Source organism: Amblyraja radiata, chromosome 4, assembly GCF_010909765.2.
Source record: "Amblyraja radiata isolate CabotCenter1 chromosome 4, sAmbRad1.1.pri, whole genome shotgun sequence".
Lineage (NCBI taxonomy): Eukaryota > Metazoa > Chordata > Chondrichthyes > Rajiformes > Rajidae > Amblyraja > Amblyraja radiata.
The window spans coordinates 8,441,305-8,456,402 of NC_045959.1; the positions used below are offsets into that span (position 1 = coordinate 8,441,305).

General features: G+C 44.8%; 1 protein-coding gene across 1 annotated transcript in view; it reads left to right on the plus strand.

Annotated features, from left to right (window-relative positions):
* The window catches only part of rttn (rotatin), a 235,429-nt gene that overhangs the window by 114,094 nt on the left and 106,237 nt on the right, over positions 1 to 15,098 (plus strand). Inside the window, exons 26-28 of the mRNA XM_033018928.1 lie at positions 7,021 to 7,165; positions 11,126 to 11,277; positions 14,877 to 15,096. Of these exons, the coding sequence (XP_032874819.1) occupies positions 7,021 to 7,165; positions 11,126 to 11,277; positions 14,877 to 15,096 (517 nt within the window). The remainder of the gene's footprint in view (positions 1 to 7,020; positions 7,166 to 11,125; positions 11,278 to 14,876; positions 15,097 to 15,098) is intronic.

The window sequence follows — 15,098 nt, forward strand, 5'->3', positions numbered from 1 at the left end:
GGGGGCAGTGTTAGCTGTGAGGAGGATGCTAGGAGGCTGCAAGGTGACTTGGATAGGCTGGGTGAGTGGGCAAATGCATGGCAGATGCAGTATAATGTGGATAAATGTGAGGTTATCCACTTTGGTGGCAAAAACAGGAAAGCTGACTATTATCTAAATGGTGGCCGATTAGGAAAAGGGGAGATGCAACGAGACCTGGGTGTCATGGTACACCAGTCATTGAAAGTAGGCATGCAGGTGCAGCAGGCAGTAAAGAAAGCGAATGGTATGTTGGCATTCATAGCAAAAGGATTTGAGTATAGGAGCAGGGAGGTTCTGCTGCAGTTGTACAGGGTCTTGGTGAGACCACACCTGGAGTATTGCGTACAGTTTTGGTCTCCAAATCTGAGGAAGGACATTATTGCCATAGAGGGAGTGCAGAGAAGGTTCACCAGACTGATTCCTGGGATGTCAGGGCTTTCTTATGAAGAAAGACTGGATAGACTCGGATTGTACTCGCTAGAATTTAGGAGATTGAGGGGGGATCTTATAGAAACTTACAACATTCTTAATGGATTGGACAGGCTAGATGCAGGAAGATTGTTCCCGATGTTGGGGAAGTCCAGGACAAGGGGTCACAGCTTAAGGATAGAGGGGAAATCCTTTAGAGCCGAGATGAGAAAAACATTTTTCACGCAGAGAGTGGTGAATCTCTGGAACTCTCTGCCACAGAAGGTAGTTGAGGCCAGTTCATTGGCTATATTTAAGAGGGAGTTAGATGTGGCCCTTGTGGCTAAAGGGATCAGGGGGTATGGAGAGAAGGCAGGTACGGGATACTGAGTTGGATGATCAGCCATGATCATATTGAATGGCGGTGCAGGCTCGAATGGGCCGAATAGCCTACTCCTGCACCTATTTTCTATGTTTCTATGACTGGAAAGGGACCCAAGCAGGGATGATGGTGGAACAGCAATGGCAGTTATTTGTGGGGAGAATCCAGAAGATGCTGGATCATTTCATTCCAAATAGTAAGAAAGATTCTAAGGGGAATAAGAGGCGACCGTGGCTGACAAGGGAAGTCAAGGACAGTATAAAAATAAAAGAGAAGACGTATAACAGCAAAGATGAGCGGGAAGCCAGAGGATTGGGAAACTTTTAAAGATCAACAGAAGGTAACTAAAAAGGCAATATGGGGCGGAAAGATGAAGTACGAAGGTAAGCTAGCCAAGAATATAAAGAACGATAGTAAAAGCTTCTTTAGGTATGTGAAGTGGAAAAAATTAGTTATGACAAATGTGGGTTCCTTGAAGACAGAAAGAGGTGAATTTATTATGGGGAACAAGGAAATGGCAGACGAGTTGAACAGGTACTTTGGTTGTGTCTTCACTAAGGAAGACACAAACAATCTCCCAGAAGTACAAGGGGACAGATGACCTAGGGTGATGGAGGAACTGAAGGAAATTCACATTAGGCAGGAAATGGTGTTAGGTACACTGATGGGACTGAAGGCTGATTAATACCCAGGGCATGATGGTCTGTATCCCAGGGTACTTAAGGAGGTGGCTCTAGAAATCGTGGACACATTGGTGATAATTTTCCAATTTTCTATAGATTCTGGATCCATTCCTGTGGATTGGAGGGCAGCTAATGTTATCCCACTTTTCAAGAAAGGATGGAGAGAGAAACCAGGGAATTATAGACCAGTTAACCTAACGTCAGTGGTGGGAAAGATGCTGGAGTCGATTATCAAAGATGTAATAGCAGTGCATTTGCATAGCTGTGACAGGATCGGTCCAAATCAGCGTGGATTTACGAAGGGGAAATCATGCTTGACAAATCTTCTGGAATTTTTTGAGGATGTAACAAAATGGACAAGGAAGAGCCAGTGGATATAGTGTACCTGGACTTTCAGAAAGCCTTTGATAAGGTCGCACATAGGAGATTAGTGGGCAAAATTGGAGCACATGATATTGGGGGTATGCTATTGACATGGATAGAAAATCAAGTTCAAGTGAGTTTATTGTCATGTGTCCCTGTATAGAACAATGAAATTCTTGCTTTGCTTCAGCACACAGAACATAGTAGGCATTTACTACAAAACAGATAAGTGTGTCCATATACCATGATATAAATATATACACACATGAATAAATAAACTGATAAAATGCAAATAACAGAAATGGGTTATTAATAATCAGAGTTTTATCCGAACAGGTTTAATAGCCTGATGGCTGTGGGGAAGTAGCTATTCCTGAACCTGGTTGTTGCAGTCTTCAGGCTCCTGTACCTTCTACCTGAAGGTAGCAGGGAGATGAGTGTGTGGCCAGGATGGTGTGGGTCTTTGATAATACTGCCAGCCTTTTTGAGGCAGCGACTGCGATAAACCCCTCGATGGAAGGAAGGTCAGAGCCGATGATGGACTGGGCAGTGTTTACTACTTTTTGTAGTCTTTTCCTCTCCAGGGCGCTCAAATTGCCGAACCAAGCCACGATGCAACCGGTCAGCATGTGCTCTATTGTGCACCTGTAGAAGTTAGAGAGAGTCTTCCTTGACAAACCGACTCTCCGTAATCTTCTCAGGAAGTAGTGGCGCTGATGAGCTTTTTTGATAATTGCATTAGTGTTCTCAGACCAGGAAAGATTTTCAGAGATGTGCACGCCCAGGAATTTGAAGCTCTTGACCCTTTCGACCATCGACTCGTTGATTTAAATGCGGCTGTGGGTCCCCCTCCTACTCCTTCCAAAGTACACAATCAATTCCTTGGTTTTGTTGGTGTTGAGGGCCAGGTTATTGCGCTGGCACCATATGGACAGTTGCTCGATCTCTCTTCTATACTCTGACTCATCCGCATCAGTGATATGCCCCACAACAGTGGTGTCGTCAGCGAACTTGATGATGGAGTTCGCACTGTGACTGGCTACGCAGTCATGAGTATAGAGTGAGTACAGCAGGGGGTTGAGCACGCAGCCTTGAGGTGCTCCCATGCTGATTGTTATCGAGGCTGACACATTTCCACCAATACGAACAGACTGTGGTCTGTGAATGAGGAAGTCGAGGATCCAATTGCAGAGGGATGCGCAGAGACCCAGTTCTGCGAGTTTGGTAACCAGCTTGGAGGGGATGATTGTGTTAAATGCCGAGCTGTAATCGATGAATAACAGCCTGACATATGAGTTTTTGTTGTCCAAGTGGTCCAGTGCGGAGTGGAGGGCCAGCGAGGTCGCATCCACCGTTGATCTGTTGTGGCGGTAAGCGAACTGCAGTGGGTCCAGGTTTTTGTCGAGGTAAGAGTTGATTTGCTCCATGATCAACCTCTCAAAGCACTTCATCACCACCGGCGTTAATGCCACTGGTCGATAGTCATTGAGGCACGTCACCTTACTCTTCTTGGGCACCGGTATAATTGATGCCCTTTTAAAGCAGGTGGGGACCTCAGACCTCAGAAGTGAGAGGTTGAAAATGTCCGTAAAAATTCCAGCCAGTTGGTCCGCACAGGTTTTTAGAACACGACCGGGTATACCATCAGGTCCAGGTGCTTTTCGGGGGTTCACCCCTCTGAAGGATTTCCTGACGTCGGCCTCTGAGACTGAGACTGAAATGCCATCACAGCGAATGGGGGATCGGGAAGGCACATCAGTATTCTCCCTATCAAAGCGTGCGTAAAACGCATTGAGCTCGTCAGGGAGTGATGTTTCGCCGACATTCGAGCTGCCTCCTGGTTTCGCCTTGTAGGAGGTGATTACATTCAGGCCCTGCCACAGCTGCCGAACATCTGTCTCATCCTCCAGTTTGGAGCAGAAGTCCCTTTTGGCCTTTTTGATGGCCTACCAAGGTCGTATCTGGACTTCATGTAGGCCACTGTATCATTGGAAGTGAATGCCCTGTGCCTGGATTTCAGAAGAGTGCGGATCTCAAAGTTCATCCAAGGTTTCTGATTGGGAAACACTCGGAAGGTTTTTGTAGGGATGCAGTCCTCCACACATTTCTTTACGAAGTCTCTAACGACTGTGGCGTATTCGTTCAAGTCCGTTGCCGAGTCCTTGAACATTGCCCAGTCTACAGACTCCAAACAGTTCTGGAGTTGTTCCTCTGCCCCCCCCCCCCCCCCCCCCCCCCCCGACCAGCTCTGTACTGTCCTCACTTCTGGGGGTGCGCTCTTCAATTGCTGCCTGTAGGCAGGAAGAAGCAGCACCGCGGTATGGTCGGATTTACCGAAGTGAGGGCGAGGGATAGAGCGATAGGCATTCTTGATGGTGGTGTAGCAGTGGTCGAGGGTGTTAGGTCCTCTGGTGCAGCAGGAGACATGTTGGTTGGCAGACAGGAAACAAAGAGTAGGGATTAACGGGTCCTTTTCAGAATGGCCGCAATGACTAGTGGGGTCCCGCACCTATTTACAATATACATTAATGATTTAGATGAAGCAATTAAAAGTAACATTAGCAAATTTGCAGATGAAACAAAGCTGGGCGGCAGTGTGAACTGTGAAGAGGATGCTATGAGGATGCAGAGTGACTTGGACAGGTTGGGTGTGTGGGCAGATGCATGGCAGATGCAGTATAATGTGGATAAATGTGAGGTTATCCACTTCGGTGGCAAGAACAGGAAGGCAGATTATTATCTGAATGGTATCAGGTTAGGAAAAGGGGAAGTACAACAAGACCTGGGTGTCTTTGTACATCAGTCACTGAAAGTAAGCATGCAGGTACAACAGGCAGTGAAGAAAGCTAATGGCATGTTGGCCTTCATAACAAGAGGAGTTGAGTATAGGAGCAAAGAGGTCCTTCTGCAGTTGTATAGGGCCCTGGTGAGACCACACCTGGAGTATTGTGTGCAGTTTTGTTCTCCTACTTTGAGGAAGGACATTATTGCTATTGTGGGAATGCAGCGTAGGTTCACGAGATTAATTCATGGGATAGTGGGACTGTCATGTGATGAAAGAATGGAGTGACTGGGCTTGCATTAACTGGAATTTAGAAGGATGAGAGGGAATCTTATAGAAACATGTAAAATTATTAAGGGATTGGATACGCTAGATGCTGGAAACATGTTCCCGATGTTGGGGGAGTCCAGAACCAGGGGCCATAGTTTAAAAATAAGGGATAGGCCATTTAGAACTGAGCTGAGGAAACACTTTTTCACCCAGAGAGTTGTGAATTTGTGGAAAGAAGGCCTCAGAAGGCAGTGGAGGCCGATTGACTCGATGCATTCAAAAGATAGTTAGATTGAGCTCTTAGGGCTAGCAGAGTCAAGGGTATGGGGAGAAGGCAGGAATGGAATACTGATTGGATGATCAGCCATGATCACATTGAATGGCGGTGCTGGCTCGAAGGGCCGAATGGCCTACTCCTGCATCTATTGTCCATGTATCTATGCCTCAATGTTATTGACTCATTTTTAGAAGGACATTGTCAAAATCCTCCTGACAATCAACACATGCAAACCTTTCAGGTGCTTTCTCTTTCACCTCATTAGTAAATGAAACAAAGTTAATCCAACACAAATTGCCAACACGATGGCGCAGCTGTAGAGTTGCTGCCTTAGAGTTTTTGTATTGCTGGAGACCTGGATTCGATCCAGACTACGGGTGCTATCTGTACGGAGTTTGTACTTTCTCCCCGTGACCGCATGGGTTTCCTCCCATACTCCAAAGATGTACCAGGTTGTAGGTTAATTGACTTGGTATAAGTGTAAATTGTCCCTAGTGTATGTAGGATAGCGTTAATGGTTGGTGCAACTCGGTGGCCGAAGGACATGTTTCCTCGCTGTATCTGTAAACTAAACTAAACTCAAACTATTAAAATGCCTGTTAATATTTTCCCTGATTATTCTTTTTCAAAGCAAATTCATCCTCTGAAGTTAAACTGACAAAATGGCAGTTGAGTTGCTTGGTTTATCCTTGTATTTCCTTTTTAACAAGGGTGTTTCTTTTCCGAGCTCACTGTCATCACCAGGGAAGATTCGAACATTATATCAAGCTCCATGAAATCTCAAATTCACTTTCTTTAGCTAACCTGGTGATGGAAATGATGAATTATTTACTCGTAACCAGTGCCCACCTATCTTTTATCATCACATTAACACCAGCTGTTATTTCTCGTCTCTCCATGTTGAGTTTTGCCAGCTTCTTAATTGGTAACGATGCATATACTCATTCACTATTCCAACTATTTCTTTAAGGAGTCGTGGTTATGTTAAATCTCTCAACAGCCTCACCCCTTTTGGGAACTTCTTCATGTTGTATCCTCTCATTCTTTGCATCCTCTCTTTGCATCCTCTCATTCTTTGTTTTTTTTTTAACTTCTCTCAATATAATTTGTCAACTTAAAGTGTTTCATGCTTTTCTTTCATTTTTTAAATCTCCTTTGTCATCCCAGGAGTTTTGGCTTTGATTCTCTTGCCTTTCCCCTTGGGTAGGATTGTGTCTTGCTGTTCTGGAACATCTGTTCAATAAATACTTACTGGTTTATCTATCAACATTTGGTTCCACTTTTATCTTAGCCATTTTTTTTTTCTAATTCCGCTGAAGTTCGCCCTTTTCCATTTTGGGTCTATTTAGGATATTTCTTGCTTACATCCATTTTCAATATAAACTTGTATGATTCAAGATCACTTCTCAAATGTTCAGTGATTATTCTCTCCAGCACCATAAACTCGCCCTAATATGCACACTTCTTTGCTCTCTACATTAATATCATTAAGTCAATATCAGAGTAATTAAAATGATCCAATATCACAATGCTACAGATCTTGCACACCTTTGAAATATTCTGTAGATATGTTCGCTACATCTCTTTTTTCAGGTGTTGGTGAAATATACAACAGAATAACCACATGGTACATTGACAGTATAGAAAGGTCTGGAGGATTGGAATTTCATTATTTTTGTGCTTTTGATTCATTTTAGTCCCTTAATTTACTTTGAACAAAAGCTGGCATTTAAAAAATAATACCAAATCGTGTGTATTGAAATTACATTTTTGCTATATTCTATGAAGTCGCCTAGTTTGAAATGTCACACACTTGCTATTAACTATGTTCCAGGTTTTTACAAGTTCTTCCAGCCTGCGTTGAAGATGAGAAACTTTTAGCTGATGTTGTGACTTTCCTAACCAAAATCTTGATAACTCAAAAGGATGGTACAGATGCGAACTACCTACGCTCAGTCTTGGAGCTCCTGGCTAAACAGGTACAGGAAATAAGATGTAATTAATGCGTTTGGTACAAATAGGTTAAGCACGCTAATCCACCCAAGGCTATCAGATAGGATCAGGTTTATTTGTTACGTGCAGATGATGTACTGTGAAAAGTTTTGTCTTGCATGTTATCTGATCAGATAATACTATACATAAACACAATCAATAGACAATATGTGCAGGAGTATGCCATTCGGCCCTTCGAGCCAGCACCGTCAATCTATGTGATCATGGCTGATCATCCCCAATCAGTATCCCGTTCCTGCCTTCTCCCCATATCTCCTGACTCCGCTATCTTTAAGACCCCTATCTAGCTCTCTCTTGAAAGTATCCAGAGAACTGGCCTCCATTGCCCTCTGAGGCAGAGAATTCCACAGACTCACAACTCAATGTGAAAAAGTGTTTCCTCATCTCCGATCTAAATAGCTTACCCCTTATTCTTAAACCTTGCCCTTGGTTCTGGATACCCCAACATGTTTTCTGCCTCTAGCGTATCCAAAGCCTTAATAATCTTATATGTTTCAATAAGATACCCTCTCATCCTTCTAAACTCCAGAGTATACAAGCCCAGCCGCTCCATTCTCTCATCATATGACAGTCCCGCCATCCTGGGAAGTAACCTTTTAAACCTACACTGCACTCAATAGCAATAATGTCCTTCCTTAAATTAGGGGACCAAAACTGCACGCAAGACTCAAATAACTCCTTCGGCATCTCTTTCCATATACCTGCCTTGGTAAAAAAAAAAGTTGCCCATCAAGGTAAATCTCCCTATTAAATATTTCCACCCCCCCTCCATCCCCCTCACCCTAAACCTACATTCTCTGGTTCTTGATTTGGCTACTCTGGATAAAGACTGTGCATTTACCCTATCTATTCCTTTTATGAACTTACACACATATAAGATCACCCATCCTCCTGCACTCTAAAGAATAAAGTCCTAGCCTGCTCAACTTCTCCCTGTAGCTCAGGCCTTCTAGTCCTGGCAACGACCTCATAAATCACCCTTTGCACCCTTTCCAACTCAACATATTTCCTATAATGGTGACCAAAACTGAATACAATCCTCTAAATGTGGCATCACCAATATCTTGTATAACTGTGACATAACCTCCCAACCTCTGAAGGTCAATGTGCCAAAAGCCTTCTTGACCACGTAATATTGTCAATCCACAATGAACATCTACCGCACACGGTGCCTCAGGAACGCCGTCAGCATTCACAAAGACTCCTCACACCCTTGTAATGGACTGTTCGAACTACTTCCTTACAGCAGACGTTACAAGGCCTTCTACGCCCAAACCTCCAGACTTGGGAACAGCTTCTTTCCCAGAGCTATAGCTGCTCTGAACTGGCCCTGCTGAGTGCCCCCCACCCCCCCCCCCCTGGACTGTCTCCCTCAGATGGTCACGTCGCACAGACACATCTGCACTTTAGTCTGTTTTGACTATTTTACTGTTGTAATGTTCTTTGTACAAACCATGTTCTCGGGGTATCTAAACCTAAATTTTAGTAGTTACTTAAGTTATGATGTCGGATGGAAGCTGCAAACCCAAATCTCGTTGCACTTATGTGCAATGACAATAAAAGATATTATTATTATTATTATTATTATTACTTGCACTTCTAGGCCGCTCTGCTCTACAGCACTCCCCAGAGCTCTGCCATTCACTGTGTAGGTGCTGATACTTCCCAAAATGCGACATCTTGCACTCCTCTGTATTAATCTTCATCAACCATTCCTCAGCCCACATGCCCAATCAATCAAGATTCTGCTGCAATGTTTAACAACCATCTTCATTATCTACAATACCGCCGAATTTAGTGATATTTGTAAACGCACTATTCATGCCCTGTACGTTCTCATTCGAATCATTGATATAGTTGACAAACAGTAATGGACCCAACACTGAACCCCGAGGCACATCGCTAGTCACAGACCTCCAGTCCGATAAATAACGTTCCACCATCGCCGACTGCTTCCTTCCATAAAGCCGATTTTTGTTGCCTTTGTAAATTACTTTATGATTGCTTTTGCTGTTATCTTGTTGGAATTTATTAGCAGGAGCATCAGGCCCTAGATTTGGGATCCCCTTTAAAAGTACAGATGTACTCTACAAAAGTACAAGAGATGTAAAAGGATTCAAAGGACCAATCCTCACCAGTCTTCCAACCACACTCAACCATATCTCTGGATTTCTGGGGAGCAACATCTACACGAGCTAGGTTTCCCAAGACTGTTGTCAAATAATTGAGAATTCAGTGATCCTACTGTTGACTAGAGTTATTTCCAAATAATACTTCTTCTCCAAATGCATTTGGAGAAAGAAGTATTACTTAGCAATAACTCGTCAACAGTAGGATCACTGAATCTCAATTAATTGCCGAGTCCTGTAGTCCAGTAGCTTTTATTGAAGCACAATGGTTATATGGCATCAGAGCAAAGTATTAAAATATCTGCAGACCTTAAATGAAAACTGAACATATCATAACTAACTAAACAAAGAAACAATGGAACTGTAACTATCGGACAGACAACTGAACAAGACGAGAGACAAAAGACACTGACACTTAACAAACGGACTATAGAATACACTGCTGAAAAACAAGCTTCCCTATCTACTAAGGGTGATTGATGCCATTTGAATACATCTATCCAGGATGAAAGCCACAGGGGTTAAATTGCTGTGCAGCCGGCTGACATTTTCACCACCTCCAACGGGATCCCACCACAAGGCATGTCTTCCCATCACCACCCATTTCTGCTTTCCGCAGAGACCATTCTCTTCGAAACGCCCTGGTTAACTCATCCCTCCCCAGGTACCTTCCCTGCAACTGCAGGAGATGCAACACGTCACTATACCTCTTCCCTCAACTGTTCAGGGACCGCAACAGTCCTTTAGTTGAGGCAGAGGTTCACGTGCACTTCTCCAACCACATCTACCGTACCTGGTGTTTCAGGTCGTTTTGCTGAATACCTTCTCTCAATCCGCCTCAGCCTTCGTGATCTCCCAGTTGCCAAACACTTTAAATGCCCTTCCCATCCCCACACTGACCTCTCTGTCCTGGGCCTCCTCCATTGTCAGAGTGAGGGCAAACATAAATTGGAGGAACAGCACCTCATGTTTCGCATGGGCAGTTTACAACCCAGCAGTATGAATTTTGATTTCTCTTAACTTCAAGTAACCCTTGCATTTCCTGTCTCTCTTCGTCTCTCCCCCACCCTCATCTTCGTGCTAGTTTTGCTGTCGTCCTGTTGAGTTCACTGTCAGTATTAAGCTGCACATTTCCTTGATTATCCTTGCTTTTGCACATCTTCCATTAATTTGTCCTAGGTACCATCTATATCTCTGGTTCCCCTTTCCCCTGACTCTCCATTTGAAGAAGGGTCTCGACCAGAAGCGTCACCTATTTATTTTATCCAGAGATGCTGCCTGACCTGCTGAGTTACTCCACCTTTTTGTGTCCACCTTCATAGAGACGTAGCTTTTGCAGCCCCCTGTCTAATCAGAAACACCAATCTTGGGAATGTCACCCCTTGTAATGTACAAGATCCCACAATCCATAATTCTAGAAAACCTAAATCATACATTTCAGATGGGTAGGTTTCTGAAATTATCCTTCAAGTATTCTCTGAAGTATATGTATTGAATAATGAATAATATTCTGTTTTAAAATAAAATGATAAGGAAAATGTACCTTTTCTGCTTTTTCCGTCACAGACGATAAATGCCTCGATTAGAGCTGTAAATATCGAAAACTTTCTCTTCTTTGAATAATTTGTGATTCTCATACCAGGCTCTGCACTTAAATGATCAATATTATGACAGAGCTGCTGGTGTGAATGAACAGTGCAGGCATTCAGCAATGATCATAGTTCATATTGCCAGGTGGGTGGGTTAAAGACATTTTATGTTTGAATCACTCTAGTTGCTCTTGCATTGATGTGACAGGAAAGCAGTTCGCTGCTGAATTTACTGCAGACAGAATCATCAGCTCAAGGTGAAATGGATGAAGTTCAAAGTCTTGTAAGACAGAAGCTGCAAAAGGAACTGACAGGATTCTTCAATGCAATATTGCAATCCCTCACTTTTACTACAGACAGGTAATGGCAGTTGAGGTTGTTCTCCAGCAATTTGATCCACTATTTTAAAACTAGGTTCAGGAGTGCCATTTAGGCAGGCCTGGATCTTCAGAATAAAAGCCAGCAGATCCATCTTAACAGCCAGCTATGTTCTGCCCTTTAATTTTGTGTTGGGTCCAAAGCCTGATGAGTAACATGATAACTGTTTATTTATGAGTACAGGTGCACAACCTTTTATCCGAAGATCCAAATAACGAAAACCTCCGAATAGCGGCCATTTTTTCGGTCCTTGAAGAAAGGTCCTTGAAAACGTTCACCGAGGGCGGCCCGCAGAGGTGACAGCGGAACCTCCGGTCGGTCCTCGAAGAAAGGGGAACTAAATCCCCATTCATAAAAGAGAAGGTGAGGGTATATTGCGCGGGAGGGTTAATAATTGACAATATGCTGCTGCCTGCCCGCTGAGTTAAAAAGTTCCCACGGTAGACTCACGATACACAGTGTTTCGTGAGTCTTGCGTGGGAACTTTTTAACTCAGCGGGGCAGGCAGCAGCAGATTGTCACTCCCTTCAGTTTCACCCCACCTACACCCCTCTGCTTCCCGGCCATGTGTGTGACCCCTTCCCTCCCCTCTCCAGCTCCCCGCCCATTGCACCGGCGCAGGGGCTTTGCACTGTCTTCACGTCGGCGATTGCAGCAGGACCGTGCCGGTCACCGGAGACGTCAGGACCAACGGGACACCGACCCCCAGGCCCACTGCAAGCACAGAGATCCCAGAGACCCACAGCCAGCAGCAGCCCAGCCCCGTTCCAACTCGAGGAAAACTGCAAACTGGTCGGAGACGTCAGGACCACCAGAAGCCGTTCCCCGAGCTGCGCCCCCTCATCGGGACACCGACCCCCAGGCCCACTGCAAGCACGGAGATCCCAGAGACCCACAGCCAACAGCAGCCCAGCCCAGCCCCGTTCCAACTACAGAGGAACCTGGGTTGCGGATGACGGGGCGCAGCTCGGGGCGTCGTAGGGGCCCATCGGGGAGCGGGTTCCTGTTGGTCCTGACGTCTCCGGCCACCTGCCATCCTCCGGGAACTGTACCGCCCTTGCAGGAGAGTGGGGTTGTTTGCAGTTGCAGAGGGAGGGGGCAAGGGCGGTACAGTTCCCAGTCTCAGCTCCAGTCCAGGGGGGTGGCCGGAGACGTCAGGACCAACGGGACACCGACCCCCAGGCCCACTGCAAGCAGGGAGATCCCAGAGACCCACAGCCAGCAGCAACTCCAGCCCAGCCCCGCTCCAACTCCAGAGGAACACGTAGGGGCAGAAGCTGATGGTGTGCAAGGTACGTCTTGTTCTTGGGGTGGCGGATGAGGGGGCGCAGCTCGGGCTGTGGGCAAACTGCCACTTGTCGCCGTAGCGGCCCATCGGGGAGCGGATTCCTCTGGAGTTGGAGGGGGAGGGGGGTATTGTGCTGTTTGATCGCCCCAGGGACAGGGAGACACAGCGGCTTTTTAGACTGGTGGGCAATCACTTCCAAAGTTCTGCCCACACAGTCAGTACGCCTCTCCTACACTGCATTTCATACAAACATATATTCTGCAAGAAAAAACTACATTGAAGGCATCAAACTCGCGACCGAGTTTACTGCCGGGATCAAGGCGCAAACTCGCGACCTTGCGGATATGAGCCGAGCACTCTACCACTGAGCCAGCCATTAAAATCTACGCTAAAAAAATTCCATTCCGAAGACCGACAAATTCTGAATTACGAAAAGTGTCTGGTCCCAAGGCTTTCGGATAAAAGGTTGTGCACCTGTACTGTGTTTAAGGATCTGACATACTGCTGCAAGTAAGAATTTAATTGTTCAATTTTTTGGTACAAATGACATAGAAACATAGAAAATAGGTGCAGGAGTAGGCCATTCGGCCCTTCGAGCCTGCACCGCCATTCAATATGATCATGGCTGATCATCCAACTCGGTATCCTGTATTCTCTCCATACCCCCTGATCCCTTTAGCCACAAGGGCCACATCTAACTCCCTCATAAATATAGCCAATGAACTGGCCTCAACTACCTTCTGTGGCAGACAGTTCCAGAGATTCACCACTCTCTGTGTGAAAAATGTTTTTCTCATCTCGGTCCTAAAAGATTTCCCCCTTATCCTTAAACTGTGACCCCTTGTTCTGGACTTCCCCAACATCGGGAACAATCTTCCTGCATCTAGCCTGTCCAAAATAATTTTGTAAGTTTCTATAAGATCCCCCCTCAATCTTCTAAATTCTAGCGAGTACAAGCCGAGTCTATCCAGTCTTTCTTGATATGAAAGTCCTGACATCCCAGGAATCAGTCTGGTGAACCTTCCCTGTACTCCCTCTATGGCAAGAATGTCTTTCCTCAGATTAGGAGACCAAAACTGTACGCAATACTCCAGGTGTGGTTTCACCAAGACCCTGTACAACTGCAGTAGAACCCATTTGCCAATCAAACCGCCTCACCTGTCTCCATTGATCACTTGCCATGTTTTGTTCCATACCTAACTCTCTTCCAGCTTTCACTCCTCCATCAGAATTAGTCTGAAGAAGGTCCTGACCTGAAATGCCCTCCAGAGATGCTACTTGACTGGCTAATTTACTCCAGTATTTTTTCTGTTGTAAACCAGCATCTGCAGTTCCCTGTATCCATGAGCCAGTCTTATGTGTAGGAAAGAACTGCAGATGCTCATTTAAATCGAAGATAGGCACAAAATGCTGGAGTAACTCAGCAGGTCAGGCAGCATCTCTGGAGAGAAGGAATGGGTGACGTTTCGGGTCTGAAGAAGGGTCTTGACCAGAAACTTCACCCATTCCTTCTCTCCAGAGATGCTGCCTGACCCACTGAGTTAGCCAGTCTTATATAATACACACATTGTTTATGCAAATTTCTGTTCATGCAAAGCAGCTTTTTTTTAAATCAACAGCTGATATACAAATTCAAGTCAAGTCAAGTTTATTTGTCACATACACATACGAGATGTGCAGTGAAATGAAAGTGAAATGAAATAAGGAGGAAGAGTAGGCCATTATATTAATTGAACCTACTCCACCATTGATAGCTGATGTCTTGTAACCACAACTCCACTGCAGGTTACCTTTAGTTTCTTTTCTTATCAATAATCTGTGCCACAGCTTGAAAAATATTCAACGACTCTGCTTCCACTGGCTGTTGAGGACGACTATTTAAAAAATTCACAACCCTTTGAGTAAAAAAAAATTCTGCTCACCTCTGCCTTAGGTGGGTGAACCTTATTTCTGAATAGTGACTCCAGTTCCTTGACTCTCCACATTTAATATGCAAGGCACACCTGTAAAGCGGAAGCAACAACGTGTGTTTAGACATATGCGCCCAAGGAAAGTTTTCAATAATAAATTAGTGCAAATTGTGGTATAATGTGTTTTGCAAAGAAACATGAATCCCTGACTTTGTCACTTACTCTGTCAAGGAAGCTAAACGACACTTGCTCACAACCAACAGAAATTATGCTTGTCATCATACAAAAACTAATTTGGACATCATCTGTTTGAATGCTGAAAATAGTGATTTTGCTCTTTTTAATAACATTTCACTAAATTCTTCCTCTCTGCTTTTGTACAGAAAGTGCCTGTACTTAGCTGGTCCTTTCAGAACCCAGTTGGCAGGCAAACTCTTACAATGCTTGCGGATTACAAATGCCCCACATTTCTACGGGCTTCCTTCATTAGAGCGGGCACTGCAGGGAATGGTCCACATCACTGCTCTTCCTGGATGGAGTTTGCACTCAGACACTGTGGAATCCTCTTCACTTTGTACTAAATATCTGAATGGCCTTCTAGAGGT